General features: G+C 38.4%; 1 protein-coding gene across 1 annotated transcript in view; it reads right to left on the minus strand.

Annotated features, from left to right (window-relative positions):
• The window catches only part of LOC117310973 (RING finger protein 17-like), an 85,774-nt gene that overhangs the window by 53,586 nt on the left and 13,459 nt on the right, over positions 1 to 18,729 (minus strand). The window contains 7 exon segments of the mRNA XM_033850480.2: positions 1,503 to 1,661; positions 3,187 to 3,276; positions 3,987 to 4,158; positions 4,161 to 4,296; positions 8,318 to 8,392; positions 8,668 to 8,744; positions 9,954 to 10,125. Coding sequence (XP_033706371.1) covers positions 1,503 to 1,661; positions 3,187 to 3,276; positions 3,987 to 4,158; positions 4,161 to 4,296; positions 8,318 to 8,392; positions 8,668 to 8,744; positions 9,954 to 10,125 — 881 coding nt within the window.

Below are 18,729 nucleotides of genomic sequence, written 5' to 3' on the forward strand. Positions count from 1 at the left end.
CGAAGATGAGCTGAGAGTTAGTTAACACTTTTAAAGAACTACTATGGGGATTTCCCCAGTGGTCCAGTGGTAAAGAATCCCCCTTCCAATGCAAGGGATGTGGGTTCAATCCCTGGTCGGGGAACTAGGATAACACATGCCGCAGGGCAACTAAGCCCACGTGCCTCAAACTAGAGAGCCCGAGTGCCACAAACAACGGAGCCCACATGCCCTGGAACCCACGCGTCACAACTAGAGAGAGAAAACCCACATGCTACAACTACAGAGAAGCCCATGCACTGCAACTAGAGAAGCCCACGCACTGCAATGAAAGGTCCCACGTGCCGCAAGCAAGACCCGATGCAGCCAAAAAATTAAAAAAAACCCCATACTATATAAAGCTGAACAGACAATATAGTACTTTTTGGTATTAGTTATATGTAGGCATTGATATTAATAGAAGGAGAAAAATGCTCTATTAATAAATCAAACAAATCATAGCTTCATCTTATTACAGAGTATAATCAAATTTAATCAAGTGTTACAAGGAAAACGTTTGTAATGAAAGCCTAAATTACAGCAAATTACACACAGCCTTAGAATTAAGATGGACTGATTAAATTTACCAACTACCCTCTGTGTGACCCTAGGAAATGGATGCCACTGCCCTGCATCTATCTCACTCGGGCGTTCAACGACATCTTCAACATTCACATGTAGACAGCAAGGGATGGTAGTCGTACTACAAGGAACACTCAGAGGAATACTTTTCTCTGGAGATGAGGGGACAAATTATATAACCCATCATGGGTTTTGTAATTTTAAAAATATCTCACCTTACTCCATAATGGAGTTTTTGTGTATATCTCACTCAACAGTCAATTTTATGTCCAGTGACAGATGAATGGATAAAGAAGATGTGGTACATATATACAATGGAATACTACTCAGCCATAAAAAAGATCAAAATAATGCCATCTGCAACAACATGGATGGACTAGAGATTATCATACTAAGTGAAGTCAAAAAGAGAAAGACAAATACCATATTTGGTATTTGATGAAGTGGGAGTTTGTGGTTGGTAGATGCAAACTATTATAAATAGAATGGATAAACAACAAGGTCTTACTGGATAGCACAGGGAACTATATTCAATATTCAGTGATAAACCATAATGGAAAAGAACATTAAAAAAAGCAAGCTCCAAATTAGTATGACTCCAGTTAAACTTGGCAAATGATACTAAAAATATTTAAAAATCATTTTTAAATGACATTAAAAATACTGGAGTTATGTATACTGTATACTGTAATAATATTACTACTAGGTAACTCTGAGCAGAAAAAAAAAACAGTTGATTTTAATACTTAGCTAAGTTACCTAAATAAAATTGAACTTACGTTAAATAATTCCAAAACCTTTATGCTTGCACAAATCTGTATTACAAGAAGTCTATATGGGTTGGCCAATATTATAATATTTAAATAAGCTTCATATTTTAACTTAGAGTAGTATTTCATTACCTAGCTCCAAAATGTCTGAAGGATCAAGGTATACACTCTTACTGCAAAACTCATTCACCTTCTTTTCCAATACTGTTGCATCTTTTATTTGTGAATACTTCCGAATGTAGAAGTGGCAAGGATGTATTACATGGCTTACAAAAACTAGTTCTGGAGAACCTGGATGAGAATATTTAAACCACATTAATAAGCCAAAAGTCAGGAAAGAATTCACAGAAACTGAATGCAGTATCCTTTGAAAGAATGTGTCTTGTAGCACTGCAAACTCTAGAATACCTGGGCCCACAAAAGGTAACCCAAACCCCAAACAGTAACTAGACTGATAAAACAAACACATCCCACTTCCACAATGATTTCTTTAGCAACCTGAACTGCAAACCTTTTATTTTATTTGCAAAATATGTTAAATAAGTGGAACTGAAGTTCAAGTAGTTAGTTGGGTTCTAAAGTCAGGGTATATGCTGTAACTCTACTGTATTACAACAAAATTTCAGAATTTATTTATAAACATAATTGGAACTCAGAACCCCATTGATAACGATGTTTCTAATATAGAAACAAAATCCTGTTTAAACTATACTAAACTGAAAGAACTAATAATTAGCTCATAGCCACTTTGAATCTTAAATCAGGCTGGAGAAGTATGAAAAAAAGTCTGGGAAAGACAACATACTGAGCAGCATTTAGGGGGAGATATGTGTGTTTTGGTGGAAGTAAGGGTGGGGCAGAATAAAGGACAGTGAGAAACTTTTTGTATACAGCAGTAATTAAGCCAAGTGTTTCTACTGATATGAAAAGATCTCCAGAATATAATGTTAAGGAAGGAATTAAGGGGCTTCCCTGGCCGTCCAGTGGTTAAGACTCCACACTTCCACTGCAGGGGGCACAGGTTCGATCCCAGATTGGGGAATTAAGATCCCGCATGCCATGTGATGTGGCCAAAAAAAAGACAAAAACAAAACAAAAACAAAAACAAGGAAAAAAGAAAGGAATTAAAAAAACACTGCAGTGTATATGGTATGCTATGTTTTGTGTACAAAAACAACCAAAAATGAGAATTAGAAAAATAATATATGTGTATTTGTTCAAATATGAATAAAGAAACTGGAAGGGAGGAAGAGACAAATGGAATGGGAATAGGTTAGGGGAAAAGGTTCACAGGGTATTTTAATACATATATATTTAATTTTTGAACAATGTAGGTGTCCTAGTATATCTAGTAAAAATGTTTAAAGAACAAAGACTAGGAGGAACTGAAGTATAGATAGATGATAAAAACTGAACAAATAGATCATTTTACCTATCCAATACAGATCACACAGAATAATACCCATACTGAGGATGAGGTAAAGAGATAAGTATGTGTAGCTGGGGAGACAGCTGAGAGAAGTGTTATAAATTTCAGAAATATTTTTGCCAGTAACAGCCAGAACTTATAACAGTAAAAAGGAAGAAGTTTTAGGAATTCCCTGGAGGGCCAGTGGTTAGGACTCGCGCTTCCACTGCTGTGGACCTGGGTTTGATCCCTGGTCGGGGAACTAAGATCTCACAAGCCGTGTGGCGTGGCAAAAATAAATAAATAAGTTTTAGTTATTAGTAAAATTCATTTTACTCACTGCCTCCCTCTCCATAAGAGTTACTATGTATTAACTCTGCTTCAACAAGTTCAGAGTTGTTAACATACCTGCTTTTGATCCAAAAGGAACAGATGATTTTTTCTGAAGAGGCTCTTTTGGATATCTAGGTGTCTCCACAAGATAATCTGTGAAGCATGCTTCGTCAAGAGAGAAAATAAAGGCAATTGTTTTTAGTTTTATTATGCTGACAATGGCATACTTAACATACTGTTTAAAAAGCTGTACTTGAATGGGCAAAAGACTGGAAGGGCAAGACCCCCTTGTATCAGCAGGCCAAGTCCTGATAGTTCTCTTAACTCACTGAGATAATGTGAGATAATAATAATATTGTGGAAATGAGAGAAAACAGCATGTCCTTTTTTTTGTATTGGGGTGAACACCAACATTGGAAATCTAATCAAACAATTATGATACATTTAAATGTTAACGAACATTATTAACAGATGCTACTACATTCATGCTTGTTCATTTTATAAAGGACTGTATCTCAGAACAAAGATTTAAGATATGCTGTTCTTAAGTTTAAGAACAAAGTCATCAGACTGCTTCTAATATGGTTGTCATTTATTTATAGTATTTTCATCTTTTATAGAGGTTTGTATGTGGAACACTAAAAAGTCAAACACCCTAATTAAACCAAATATTAGAGTTTAGCTATATTATTGCATTAAAAATTATCCTAACTTTGGAAAATGTGAAAGTAGGGGCATGGAATCAACAGATTAACTCAGAATGAGGTGTAAGATAACAGCAATATGTTTGTTAAGTACAGGGACAAAAAGGTACTAACTTCGTTTCTAATTCCAGACACAATATATTGTTTCCTTGCTTTTCTATTTTCACTCACTTTCCAGGTCTTCTTCTATGACTTCTTCGATGATCACGTCAGGGCTCGGTCCCGCCTGAGGCAGAGCAGCAAGGGTTTCGCAGGGGGTCACTGCAACAACCTTGCTCTGTGGCGGGAAGTGTTTTGCTTCTAAATGCGTATCACTGCTTTCCCGTTGCCAAGGAGTTGGTGGGGGGCTTCACTAGTTTGGATAGAAACGTCAACCTTTCTCTTTTCTAGTGATGGGTATGTATCACTACAAGAAAATTCCTTTTTATGATTATATTTCTTTTGAACATTCTGTCCCATTTCACTTTCTTGAGGATCAAATCTGTTTAAAAATACAGAGGCTACTTTAAATCATTTCATAATTTTTTTATAACCGCCTTAAAACCATTCCCTTTCCACATGACAGTATTGTGACACATACAAAGAGTTAAAGTTGTATAGGTGTCCCACAGGTATTTTTTTAAACAGCTGTATTGTTATAATTTACACACTATAAAATCCAATTAATTTTTATTAAATTTAGAGTTGGTAACCATAACCACAATCTAATTTTAGAACATTTCCATTATCCCGAAACTTCTGCCCATTCCCAAGCAAGCCCAAGGGTTTTAAAAGGTCAACAAGAGGTAAAATCAATGAGAACCTGAAGAAAGAACTTGATATACAGTCATATCACAGTGATCTGATCCTAAAAGGACAGTGGATATAGGTTTTCAGTTTCAATTATCCAAATTTTAATTTGGCTTAGGTGTTTGATTTTAAACTATGCTAAGATTATTTCTTCTTTTAATTCACTAGCTTAAAAATAAAGTGTAGGAAGCAGTGAGAGGTACAATCCTGAGAAAATTACTAGAAACCTCCATCTAGGCCAAAAATCACCATCAGTCTGAATCCTTTGGATATGATTATTCAATAGCCATTATTCTACAAATTTTTCTATCTTCTTCATAAATCCACACAGATACGGGCTATCAAATCTAAAAGTATAGATATTCTATCAAAAAAATGAGATTCTCAAAAGCTTTAATTTTCGTTAACCCATGACACATTTAGGTTCTTCACAGATCACCATTTAAGAAGCCAAATGAGGACGTCCCTGGTGGCGCAGTGGTTACGAATCTGCCTGCCAATGCAGGGGAGACAGGTTCGAGCCCTGGTCCGGGAAGATCCCACAGCCAAGGAGCAACTAAGCCCACGAGCCACCACTACTGAAGTCTGCATGCATAGAGCCCGTGCTCCACAAGAGAAGCCACCGCAACGAGAAGCCCGCACACTGCAACGAAGAGTAGCCCCCGCTCGCCGCAACTAGAGAAAGCCCACGTGCAGCAAGGAAGACCCAACGCAACCAAACATAAATAATAAATTTGGGGAAAAAAAAAAAAAAAGCCAAATGAAATCAGAAATAAGAACCTAAAAAGCCAACTGGATTCAGCAGACCTAACTTACCCGTCTCTTAATACACACTGACTAAAAGTCCAAACACCTTCTGAGGATTCATATAGGTTGACAACTCTGTAATCTAAAACATTTCTTTTTATAGTAACTCTTGTCTGGCTTTACTGAGACATTTAATGCCGCCAATCAACCTGTCTCACAGACTTCTCCTCTTAGTTGTAGACCACCACTCTCTCCTACCCCTTCTTGGTTTTGTTTTGTTTTTTTGCAGATTACCCTTTCCCTGTCTTAAAATTTAATATTTTTTCCAGGGCACTGTCCTTGACGCACTTCAATACTTGCTCTCACTGGGCAAACCCATTCTTTAATTACCACCCATCATCAGTAGAGGCAGGCTACAGCGATACTTTCCCTAAAAACTAGGAAGAAATTTAAAAGCCTTCTGAGTTAAATTTAAAACCAAGGCAAGATCAATACAGACTCTTAAAGAGACAATATACCCTTTGGTATTAAAAATATTTGATAGTAACCATATTCAAGTTATGAAAATATCTAGAAGAACGTACTGCCTGGAAAGGATGATCATCCACGAAAGTGCAAAAAGTCAAGTCACAGAGGCAAATAGAGGCCAGGGCTCCACATGTGGGAAAGATGAGCTGAGCCAAAGGACTGTACTTGAGGCCTCTGGCAAGGTCTTCCCTGGGGGGAAAGGAATGTAACGGGCTGTCCAGGACCAACACTGTTCAGCTATTCGATAAACCTTATTCCCTTTATTCGGAAAACACCTCAACAAAGCAACTTCTGATGATTTGGCTTCTTGTGTCTGTCTGGATATTGGAAAAGAATGCCAACGTAAGTATTCTAGTCCCTGTGTCAATTATATTTGCCCCTTAAGTTAATAAACTGGCATTCTGACTATATGTCAGTGTTCTGAACTTGGCTTACATGAGTTTACCCGGCTTAGAGTAAGATCTGCTCATGTCTGTTTCTGAGCTTGTAAGGCTGTGGGCTGGACCCTCATTATTTCCTCAGAATAATGAACGTGATGCTTGTTGGGGGACGATTTCCTTAGGAGTCATACCACCTACAACTGAATAAACTTATTTTCTTTTGGGGGTTTCTAAACCATTTACATTCTGACTACTCCTAAACCAAGAATGAAATTCAGAACCTCCTGTTAAGTTTCAGCACATACAGCTCACTTCCCTCGACATTTCTCCCGAGATACCTAGTAAACAACAGTAAGTCAACATATCCCACTATCTTCTCCCTCCCAACTTCTTTTCTTCCTGTATTTCCAAACTTGGTGAATAATACCACAATTCATCACCAAATATAGACCTATAAATCACTGAGGATGCTTCCCTTTTCCTCATTCCCCACACCCGAACAGTTACTAAGTTACACCACTTTTCCCTATTCAGCATTTGTCATTATCTGTTCCTCTCTAGTGCTACTACCTACGTTTGGTTTCTCATCATTTGCTGAGACTATTTATATAACAGCCTAACCCATCCTTCAGCCTCCGGCCTCATATTCTTCCCAAGAACCCTCTATGGTCACTAGAGTTATCTTCTACAAGTGTAACCTAATTATTTTTACTTTCATGCTAAAAATCTTTTAGTGGCTTTCTATTATTTACAGCTGTGCTGTCCAACAGAACCTTCTGCAATAATGAAACTGTGCTGCACTATCTGACAGCCACTAACCAAATATGGCTACTGAGCACCTGAAATGTGGCTACTGCAACCAAAGAACTGAATTTTTCATTTTATTTAGTTTTAATTAATTTACGCTTAAATTTAAATGAACACACGTGGTTAGCAGCCACCATATTGGATAGCACAGGTCTAAGAAATGAAGTCCAAATACCACTACACAACAAAGTCTTTAGGATTCAGCCTCTATGTATCCTCTGCCGTATGGAATTATACATGCAGGTCCCTGAATGTAGTAAGTGATCTCACTACCCATACAGTTCTTTCTGCAAAGATGCCTGCCTCCCTTTTGTCTTCCTTTCCAACTGCTACTCATTTTTCATGGATGAGGGAAAATAAAATCTCCTCTTTGCAAGACCCGTTACATCTCCAAGAACTGATCATTCCTTCCTTTGCATCTCCATTGAATTCTGCACAAACTACTATCATAGCAATTATGTACTTTATTATTTATGTGTATCACTGTCTACTTAGTTTAACTTCTCTGCATAAATCTCAGCATCTAGGGTGTTAGTGCCTAGCACAACATCAGTGTTCAATGCCAGCTGAATGAATGAATCTCAAAGATGACTCGGAGGACTTCCTTGGTGGCGCAGTGGTTAAGAATCCGCCTGCCAATGCGGATTCGACAGATTAACTCAGAATGAGGTGTAAGATAACAGCAATATGTTTGTTAAGTACAGGGACAAAAAGGTACTAACTTTGACCCCTGGTCCGGGAAGATCCCACATGCCGCAGAGCAACTAAGCCTCTGCACCACAACTACTGAGCCTGCACTCTAGAGACCGTGAGCCACAACTACTGAGCCCACATGCTGCAACTACTGAACCCGTGCGCCTAGAGCCTGTGCTCCGTGACAAGAGAAGTGACTGCAGTGAGAAGCCCGCGCACCACAACAAAGAGTAGCCCCCGCTCGCCGCAACTAGAGAAAGAGCGCACACAGCAACGAAGACCCAACGCAGCCAAAAATAAATAAATAAATGAATAAATTTATTTTAAAAAAAGATGACTCTGATATATATCATTGAATACTGACCCCTTCTACGTCTTTTAATTCTTAAATATTTTATGTGGAATTTAACTGATAGTAACCATTTTGCCCTTTATATTATTTTTCAGGTTTTGAATCATAAATATTACACTGAACATCAATTTTTCTGTCTCAAATAATATTTTCTGTCCCTTACACCATGTCAGACACTAATAGCATATTGCCATTCTCATACTTACTTTCTTGAATCCTCAAATTCAATCTTTCCCATATTGTTGAACATACAGATGATCTCACTGCAATTCATATTCAACCTAAAATTAAATACTTAGCATTAAAAAATGTTCTAATACAAGTTTATTACTTTCCCTAATAAAATTAGTTGCTAACATTAAAAACTCTGAAAGACAGAACATTTAAATAACTTTCTAATTTATCACAAATTACACTTATTTTAATTTGGTTGCTAATTTGGGAAACATTTTTTGACCCAAATTTTCAATTTATAACTGCTTGTTATTTTAATAAATCTAGCCTAATACATTTTTATATTTAATTACCACGCTCTCCTGAATTATAACTTACTTACTTGGGAGAGTTCCTTAGTTTTAGAGAGCTGACTTGTGACAATTCGCTCTCAAATGTTAATTTCAAAGTCCAGATAATCTAAAATCAAAAGAGAAGTATCACTCATGTGCATTTTGCTTTGTTATAAATACCGTTGAAACAGAGTAAGATTTTAGAAAAAAAACTATACCCTTTAGGTATTTTCACTAATTAATGTGCTCAGGGTTTGATTTTAGGCAAGCAAAGGGAGGGATGCAAATAAGAGTTTATGAATTTTTCCCCAAAAGAAATTTAAAATCTTTTGAAGATATGTATTAACAGATAACAAAAGACACTAGTTAATACATGGGATACAGCTACGTGATCAGGGAAAATTCTGATCAGATTCATTCTGCACCTGCACTGCTGTCCTCAAACGTTTCTCTTTTTTTTTTTTTCCCATCTTCCTAATGCAGCTAACTAGGGTAAAGACCAAATTTCACTTTTTTTCACCTCCTAATGCCTCACATGTAATACACAGGAACTATTACTATTCTTAGAACTACAGCTGGAGGGAGGCCTGGTCAAGTAAGATGGTGGCAAACTCTTCTCCTTCAAAGTTCAAGACTCTGGAGGCAGGTAAACCAATGGCTTCTATTTTATATTTCAGTTCAATCCAAATATCTGATCATCTATGGGTAATGATGCCCTGAAGATTCAAAGACAACAGAGTAGGATCTACACCCCAAGGGAGCAAGACAGAAATCAGCAAAGAGGATCAATGGTTAACCCCATCCTGCCAAACGATCTCATAAGAAACATGTTTCTACTGCTGCCTAATTCTAGGCACATGATTAGATGACAGGGCAGAGTTGAATCACCTTGTCTCCTGAGGTGCACAGCTGGGGGGGCTGGGAGAAAAACCTAAATGGCATCTTGATAAGTTTCTAAGTCAAGAGTTGACAGTCATACCTAACTGTTTATAAAAAGAAAATAGTCCTATTTACTTTGCTACTCTTACTTGTCCTCATTTTTTACTCAACTGTCCTAGAAACAACTTTCGACTCAATGTCATCCTACATGTTCTCAGACTGTGTGTTATAAAGACTTTACTGCACCATTTCCCTAAGTGGTAAATAATAATAAAAGGCCAAACAAGTTTATTAATGTTTATCTTAGAATTCAAACACCTAAGAATTCTAAATTGATGCCAATGCAAATTAGGATAATCTGAAAAATAAATTCTTCTTAAGTCTTAAATATTATATTCCAAAGTAGGTAATATAAGCCACCACAGAAATAATTCACATTATGAATTGTTAAAACTACCTGATTCAGGTCACAGTATATTCTTAGAGAAGGTGTGGATTTTAATTCTCTTGCTATCTTCATAGCTGCATCCAAATCATTTTTTTTCACTTCAATATATCTTTTAGCCGTTATTATATTTGATAAGTAATCATCCGTATTTCTTACTACCTCTTCACACAGGTTCTTTTTCCTTCATTTAAGATAAAGTTATTTTTCAGTATTTCATAAACATTTTTATGAAAGTAAATTTAAAGTAACTCAACAGTATTGAAAAGGTAAATTCACTACTTTATGAACTTAAATAACATGGTTAATGAGGCATTCAACTGAACTGAAATCTATTACAGTTTTAAATTAATTAATTAATTAATTTTTGGCTGCGTTGGGTCTTCGTTGCTGTGCGCGGGCTTTCTCTAGTTGTGGTGAGCGGGGGCTACTCTTCGTTGCAGTGCACAGGCTTCTCATTGTGGTGGCTTCTCTTGTTGCGGAGCACGGGCTCTAGGTGGATGGGCTTCAGTAGTTGTGGCTCATGGGCTCTAGAGTGCAGCCTCAGTAGTTGTGGCACACGGGCTTAGTTGCTCTGCGGCATGTGGGATCTTCCCGGACCAGGGCTCGAACCCGTGTCCCCTGCATTGGCAGGAGGATTTTTAACCACTGTGTCACCAGGGAAGCCCAGAAATCTATTATAGTTGAAAGCTACATACGTATAACTAGAAAAAGGTAATTTTGTAGAAGGATACAGTTATCATGTCACAGATACAGCTGTCACAGAACTGCAGAGGTATGACAGACACTAGACGATTCTATCACTTTTAAAAGTAAGAGAGAACTCCTGGCTATCTTGCAGTCACTTGTGCCATTACAAAGACATATCTGTACTCATTTCTCACAAGGACCTACCTAGACATTTTAGAATTTCATAAGCAGATACATATTACATGAATTTAAAATGAGACTTCAGGACTTCCCTGGTGGCACAGTGGTTAAGAATCCGCCTACTGGGCTTCCCTGGTGGCGCAGTGGTTCAGAGTCCGCCTGCCGATGCACGGGACATGGGTTCATGCCCTGGTCTGGGAAGATCCTGCATGCCACGGAGCGGCTAGGCCCGTGAGCCATGGCTGCTGTGCCTGCGCGTCCAGAGCCTGTGCTGCGCAACGGGAGAGGCCACAACAGTGAGAAGCCCGCGTACCGCAAAAAAAAAAAAAAAAAAAAGAGAATCCGCCTGCCAACGCAGGGACATGGCTTCGATCCCTGTTCTGGGAAGATCCCACATGCCACAGAGCAACTAAGCCCGTGTGCCACAACTACTGAGCATCTGCACCTAGAGCCCATGCTCCACAACAAGAGAAGCCACCGCAATGAGAAGCCCGCACACCACAATAAAGAGTAGCCCCCGCTCGCCACAACTGGAGAACGCCCGCGCGGAACAATGAAGACCCAACACAGCCAAAAATTAAAATAAATAAATTTATATAAAAAATAATGAGACTTTAAAATAGACTTCACCAAACCAAAACTTAGGTAGCGATTAACTATAATCTTCAAAGTAATCACTTACGAAGCTCACAGATGTTATTTCTACATTATTTGTGCCTCACTTCTCAAAATTTTCTGTCTACAGTGGAATTAATTATTATGGAAATTAAGATATTTTGACCAAAAATTATAGTGTCTAACTTGCTTATTCATCAAATAAAACGATTTCCTTAAAATCAAATCTGGCCTCAAAAAAGGAGAGTTTGCCACACTGAAGAGTAATAAGAATGTGACAAGGCTCTGAAGGTGAAGAAGTATTCCAAAAAACTTTTAGTAATTATATATATACTTTATGAAATCATTTTTTTAGGGGTAAGTGGTCATTTTGATAAGTTCCAGATGATTCCTAAAAAAATCATGCCCAGGGAGTGATGTCAGCAAAATGGCAGACTAGGAAACTCTAAGCCCTCGTTCCCCAATGGAGATTTCAAATGAGAGCCAAAGACTGGTTAAAACAATCTATAGGACTCTGGGAAGTGGACAAAGGTATACAGCAATGAAGCAAATGTGCAACTGAGAGAAACCCACAGTCAAATCAGTAGGAAATTTCATTTCTTCACCCCGCCCAGACCCCTGCTCAGCGTGGTGCAGTCCTGGTCTGGAGACAGCAGCGCAGTTCCCAACACTTTCCCTCCGAAAGGGGCCGCAGCAAACCTTATTCGCAACGTCCTCATTTGTCTGGAGGCTGCCTGGAGAGCTGTTTTACCTAATGTGGAACTCAGGCAGCAAGAGAAAGTGGGCTGGGAAGGCTGCAGAGAGACTAACAGCTACAGGTGCTCTGGCAGCAGAGACCACAGATACAGACACACAACAGCCCGCCTGAGGCTCAAAGGAGAAGCTGGGGTGAGATGCTTTAGGAAATTAAGACATTGTAAAGAGCTAAGAATACAAAGGAGTCAAACAAGCCACACTCATGCAAGATACATGTCAGAGAAGACCTCAAAGTACCTTAAGCCTTCACCCAGGCTGATCCAAAAACTCAGCTGCACAGGCAAACAGTCTGCAAAGACTGGGAGAGGTGGCTTGTTTTTGCAAATGCCCAATTCTCTTTTTCAAAACAATTTTAACTTAAAAAATTTTATTTTAAAAAACTGAGGTATGTTGACATATGACATTGTGCTAATTTCAGCGTACAGCATTATGAACTGATAATTGCATATACTGCAAAATGTCCAGCTGCCATCCACCACCACAGTTACAGAGTTCTCTCGTGACAAGGACGTTCAAGACCTGCTCTCTTAGTGGCTCTCAAATACGTGACACCATGCTAGTAACTGCGGCCGCACGCTCTGCGCCGCACCCTCACGACACACTTATTTTGTAACTGGGAGGCGGCACCTCCTGCCTCCTTTCACCCACCTCGTCCACCCCTGTCTCCACCTCTAGCAGCCACCAATCTGTTCTCCACATCCTAGGGCCTGACAGGATTCCCCTTCTTTTTAATGGCTGTGTGATATTCCATTGCATACAAAGACATCTATGTGTGTGTGTGTGTGTGTGTGTGTGTGTACACACACCCACACACCCCACATCTCTTTAAACATTCATCCATTGATGGACTCTTAGGTTGTTTCCTTATCTTGGCTATTGTAAATAATGCTGCATTGATCACAGGGGTGCATATATCTTTTCGAATTAGTGTGTTATTTTCTTCGAATAAATACCCAGAATTAGAATTAGTGGATTCTTAATTTTTGAAGAACCTCCATATGTTTTCCATAGTGGCTGCAGCAATTTACATACTCAACAATACACAAGGGTTTGCATTTCTCCACATCTTTGCTACCATTTGTTATCTCCTGTATTTCAAGAATAGCCATACTAACAGGTATGAGATGATATCTCATTGTGGTTTTCATTTTGCATTTTCCTGATGATTAGTGACGTTGAGCACCTTTCAGGTACCCATTGGCCAGGTGTATGTCTTCGTTGGAAAATGTCTATTCAGTCCCTCTGTTCATTTTTAAATCAGATCGTTTGGGGTTTTTTGCAAAAGGGACTCCTTCAGGTTAAAATGAAAGAGATCAACATCTCTGGAAAAGATAAATACATGGGCAAATACAAAATGTATTATTATTGTAATTTTGGTTTATGACTCCTCTATATTTTCCACAAGCATTTACAGAATACATAAAATGATTATAAAGCTATGTCAATGGATACACAACGTATAAAGATGCAACTGTGACAACAAAACATAAAGAAGGGTGGAAATGTAAAGTAGAGGTTTTGTATGCAATTCAGTTGTGCTGGCTTCAATTCAAAATAGATGTGAGGATGTTATTTGTAATGCCCCATGATAACCACACAAAAAACTAACTATAGAATATGCAAAAAAGAAATGAGAAGGGAATCAAAATGTGTCACCACCAAAAAAAAAATCAAATAAACAGAAAAGAAGGTAGTAATAGAGGAAAATGAATGTCAAAAAAAGCTATTAGACATATATAGAAGCCTGCACACCACAAAGAAGAATAAGCCCCGCTCACCGCAACTAGAGAAAGCCCATGTGCAGCAACGAAGCCCTAACGCAGCCAAAAATAAAAATAAAATTTTTTTAAAAGGCAGAGAGTGGAAGAAAGTGAGTTGTTTTTTTAAATTTATTTTCGTCTGCGTTGGTTCTTCGTTGCTGTACGTGGACTCTCTCTAGTTGTGGTGAGTGGGGCTACTCTTCGTTGTGGTGCACGGGCTTCTCATAACCGTGGCTTCTCTTGTTGCAGAGCACGGGCTCCAGGGGCCCGGGCTTCAGTATCTGCAGCACGCAGGCTCAGCAGTTGTGGCTCGTGGCTCTAGAGCACAGGCTCAGTAGTTGTGGTATATGGGCTTAGCTGCTCCACGCCATGTGGGATCCTCCCGGACCAGGGCTCGAACCAGTGTCTCCTGCATTGGCAGGTGGATTCTTAACCACTGCACCACCAGAGAAGCCTGGTTTTTTTTTTAATGACAGCATATAGTTAGGTCTATAAGAGACCTCATTTTAGATCTAAAGACAAAGAGAGGTGAAAGTGAATGGATGGAAAGAGATATTCTATGCAAATAGTAACCGAAAGAGAGCTAGGGTGGCTATGCTATTTCAGGCAAAATAGACACTAAGTCAAAAACCGTTACAAGACAAACAAGGACATTATAGACTGATAAAAGGGTCAATTCACCAATAAAACAATTATAAATACATATGTACCAAACATCAGAGGCCCAAAATATATGATGCAAACGTTGATGTAATAAAGGAGAAAGAGAGAGCTCTGTAAGTATAGGTGGGAGACTTCAATATCCTACACTTCCAACTGTGGACAGAAAACCATACAGAATATCAGTAAGTAAACCAGACTACTTAAACAACATTGTAGACCAACCGGACCTAACATACAAACACTCCACTGCTTCCCTGGTGGCGCAGTGGTTGAGAGTCCACCTGCCGATGCAGGGGAACTTGGGTTCATGCCCTGGTCCAGGAAAAATCCCACATGCCGCGGAGCGGCTTGGGCCCGTGAGCCATGGCCGCTGAGCCTGTGCGTCCGGAGCCTGTGCTCCGCAACGGGAGAGGCCACAACAGTGAGAGGCCCGCGTACTGCAAAAAACCAAAAAAAACCAAAAAAAACCCACTTCACCCAATGACAGACAATACACATCTTCCTCAAGCATACATGGAGCACTCTCCATGTTAGACCACATATTAGGGCAAAAAGAACTCTTAATACATTTTAAAAGACTGAAGCATACAAAGTATCTTTTCTGATCACAATGGAATAAAACTAGAAATCAATAATAGAAGGAAACTGGAAAATTCACAAATATGTGGAAATTAAATAACATACTACTAAACACAAATGGATCAAAGAAAAAAAAAACAGAAGGAGAATATCTTGAGACAAACGAAAATGGAAAAACAAAGTATCAAAATTTATGGGATGCAGTGAAAGCAGAGCTAAAAGAGAAATATACAACTGTTAAACACATTAAAAAAGGCATGGCAAACCAACAACCTAACTTTACACTTAGGGAACCGGAAAAGAACAAACTAAACCCAAATATGCAGAAGGAAGGAGTAGTAAGATTAGAGTGGAAATAAGTATATAAATAGGATAAAGTAGAGAAAAATCAAAGAAACCAAAAGGTGGTTCTTTGAGAAGATCAAAATTGACCACTTTCAGCTACACTATCTAGGAAAACAAGAGAAGAGCCAACTTACTAAAATCAAAAATAAAGTAGGCATAGGATGATCAATTTTACAGACAAAAAATATTTGAAAACAGTGCTGTGAATAACTGTATGCCAAGAAATTGGATAAGCTAGACGAAATGGACGAATTCCTAGAAACACACCACCTACACAACACTGAATCATGAAGAAACAGAAAATCTGAGCAGACCAAAAAAAAGTAAGAAGATTGAATCAGTAATCAAAAGCTTCCCCAAAAAGAAAAGCCCTGGACTAGATGGCTTCACCAAAAATTGTTATGAAGAATTAACACCAATCCTCCTCAAACTCTTCCAAAAAACCTGAAGAGCCAGAGAAGACATTTCCTAACTTATTCTATGAGACCAGCATTGCCCTCATACCAAAGCCATATGAAAACACTATAAGAAAACTATAGATTAATGTCTCTTACAAGTATTAATGCAAAATCCTCAATAAAATACTACTAAATTGAATCAGCAGTATAGTGAAAGAATACCACATCATGTCAAGTGGGATTTATTCCCTGGAATGAAGGAAGCTTCAACATATGAATATCAATTAATGTTATACACCACATTAACAGAAACAAGTAAAATCCCCCCACAGGGTCCTTTCAAATGATAGAGAAAAAGGATGTGACGTTCTCAACACCTTTCAGGATAAAAACACTCAAATTAGGAATTGAGGGAAACTACATCAACATAATAAAGGCTATATAAGAAAAACTCACAGCTAACATTACATTCGATGATAGACTGACAGCTTTTCTTCTAAGAACGGTAGCAAGAAAAGGATGTGAGATTTTGCCATTGCTATTTAATATATCATTGTCAGTTCTAGCCAGAGTAAATAGGCAAAAAAAAAGAAAGATATAAAAGCCATCCAAATTTACAAGAAGTTGGAAAATGATCTCTTTTTGCAGATGACATGATCTTATAGGTAAAGATGCCACAAAAATACTAGTAGGTCTAATAAACGAATTCAGCAGAGATGTAGGATGCAAAATGAACACAACAAAAAATCAGATGCATTTCTACACACTAACAATGAACAGTCCGAAAAGGAAATTAACAATTCATTTTACAACAGAATATAAAGAAGAATATACTCAGGAATAAACATAACCGAGGACGCAACAGACTTGTACACTTGTACACTACACAACACTGCTGAAATTAAGGAAAACAAAATAAATGGAAAGATCTCCCATGTTCATGAACCAGAAGATTTAATACTGTTAAGATGTCAATACCCAAAACAATCTACAATTCAAAGCCATCCCTATCAAAATCCCAATGATGTTTCATGTAGAATAGAAAAGCCCATCCTATAAGTCACATGAGATCTCAAGGGACCCTAAACTTCCAAAACAACCTTGAAAAAGAACAAAGTTGGAGAGCTCACACATCCTGATTTCAAAACTTGCTACAAAGCCACATTAAAACAGTGTGCTACTGCCACAAGGACAGACAGATTGACCAATGGAACAGAACAGAGAGCTCATAAATAAATCTTCACATATACGGTTCAGCTGAGTTTTGACAAGAGTGCCAAGACCATTCAATGGAGAAAAGACCGTCTTTTCAACAAATGGTGCTGGGAAAACTGGATATCCACATGGGAAAGAATAGTTGGACCCTTTCCTTACACTATACACAAAATTAGCTTAAAATGACTCAAAGACTCTAAATGTACTAGAACTAAAACTATAAAACTCTTAGAAGAAAACCAGGGGGAAAAGCTTCATGATGTTAGATTTGGCAATGATTTCTTGCATATACATCAAAACCAGGCAAAAAAAAAAACAGATAAGCTGGACTTCATCAATTAAAACTTTTTTGGATCAAAGAATGCTATCAAGAGAGTGAAAAGACATCCACAGAAGCAGTGTTTTCTTAGGTCAGTCTTCCAAGGCAAAAGAATAAAAGCAAAAATAAACAATAGGACCTAATCAAACTTACAAGCTTTTGCACAGCAAAAGAAGCCATAAACAAGACACAAAAGACAACCTACGGACTGGGAGAAAATATTTGCAAACGATGTGATCAACAGAGGCTTAATGTCCAAAATATACAGCAGCTCATACAGCTCAATATCTAAAAAAAAAAACCAATCAAAAATGGACAGAAGACCTAAATGGACATTTCTCCAAAGAGGACGGTCATACAGATGGTCAACAGGCATATGAAGAGATACTCAACATCACTGATTATTAGAAAAAATGCAAATCAAACTACAATGAGGTATCACTTCACATGGGTCAGCATGGCCATCATCAAAAAGTCTACAAATAATAAATGCTGGAGAGGCTGTGGAGAAAAGGGAACCCTCCTACACGTTGGTGGGGATGGAAATTGATACGCAGCTAGAACAGTATACAGAATTCACGGAGGTTCCTTAAAAACTAAAAATAGGGCTTTCCTGGTGGCGCAGTGGTTGAGAGTGTTGCCTGCCGATGCACGGGACGCGGGTTCGTGCCCCAGTCTGGGAAGATCCCACATGCCGTGGAGCGGCTGGGCCCGTGAGCCATGGCCGCTGAGCCTGCGCGTCGCGGAGCCTGTGCTCCGCAACAGGAGAGGCCACAACAGTGAGAGGCCCGCGTACCGCAAAAAAAAAAAAAACAAAAAAAAAACCCTAAAAGTAGAGTTACCATATGATCCAGCAATCCCACTCCTGGGAACATATCTGGAAAAGACGAAAACTCTAATTCAAAAAGACACATGCACCTCAATGTTCCAGAGAGCACTATTTACAATAGTCAAGACACGGAAGCAACCTAAGTGTCCAACAGATGAATGGATAAAGAAGGTGTGATATATGTATATGATGGAATACGACTCAGCCATAAAGAATTGAAATAATGCCATTTGCAGCAACATGGATGGACCTAGAGAATATTATACTTAGTGAAGTCAGAGAAAGACAAATATCATATATCACTTTTATGTGGAATCTAAAAAAAATATAAAATGAACTTACTTACAAAACAGAAACAGACTCATAGACAGAAAACATCTTATAGATGTACCATAATTATAGTAAAGGAGAAGAGAGGAATTAGGAGGGTGGAGTAATA

This window comes from Tursiops truncatus, unplaced genomic scaffold, assembly GCF_011762595.2.
Source record: "Tursiops truncatus isolate mTurTru1 unplaced genomic scaffold, mTurTru1.mat.Y mat_scaffold_83_arrow_ctg1, whole genome shotgun sequence".
NCBI classification, from domain to species: Eukaryota; Metazoa; Chordata; class Mammalia; order Artiodactyla; family Delphinidae; genus Tursiops; species Tursiops truncatus.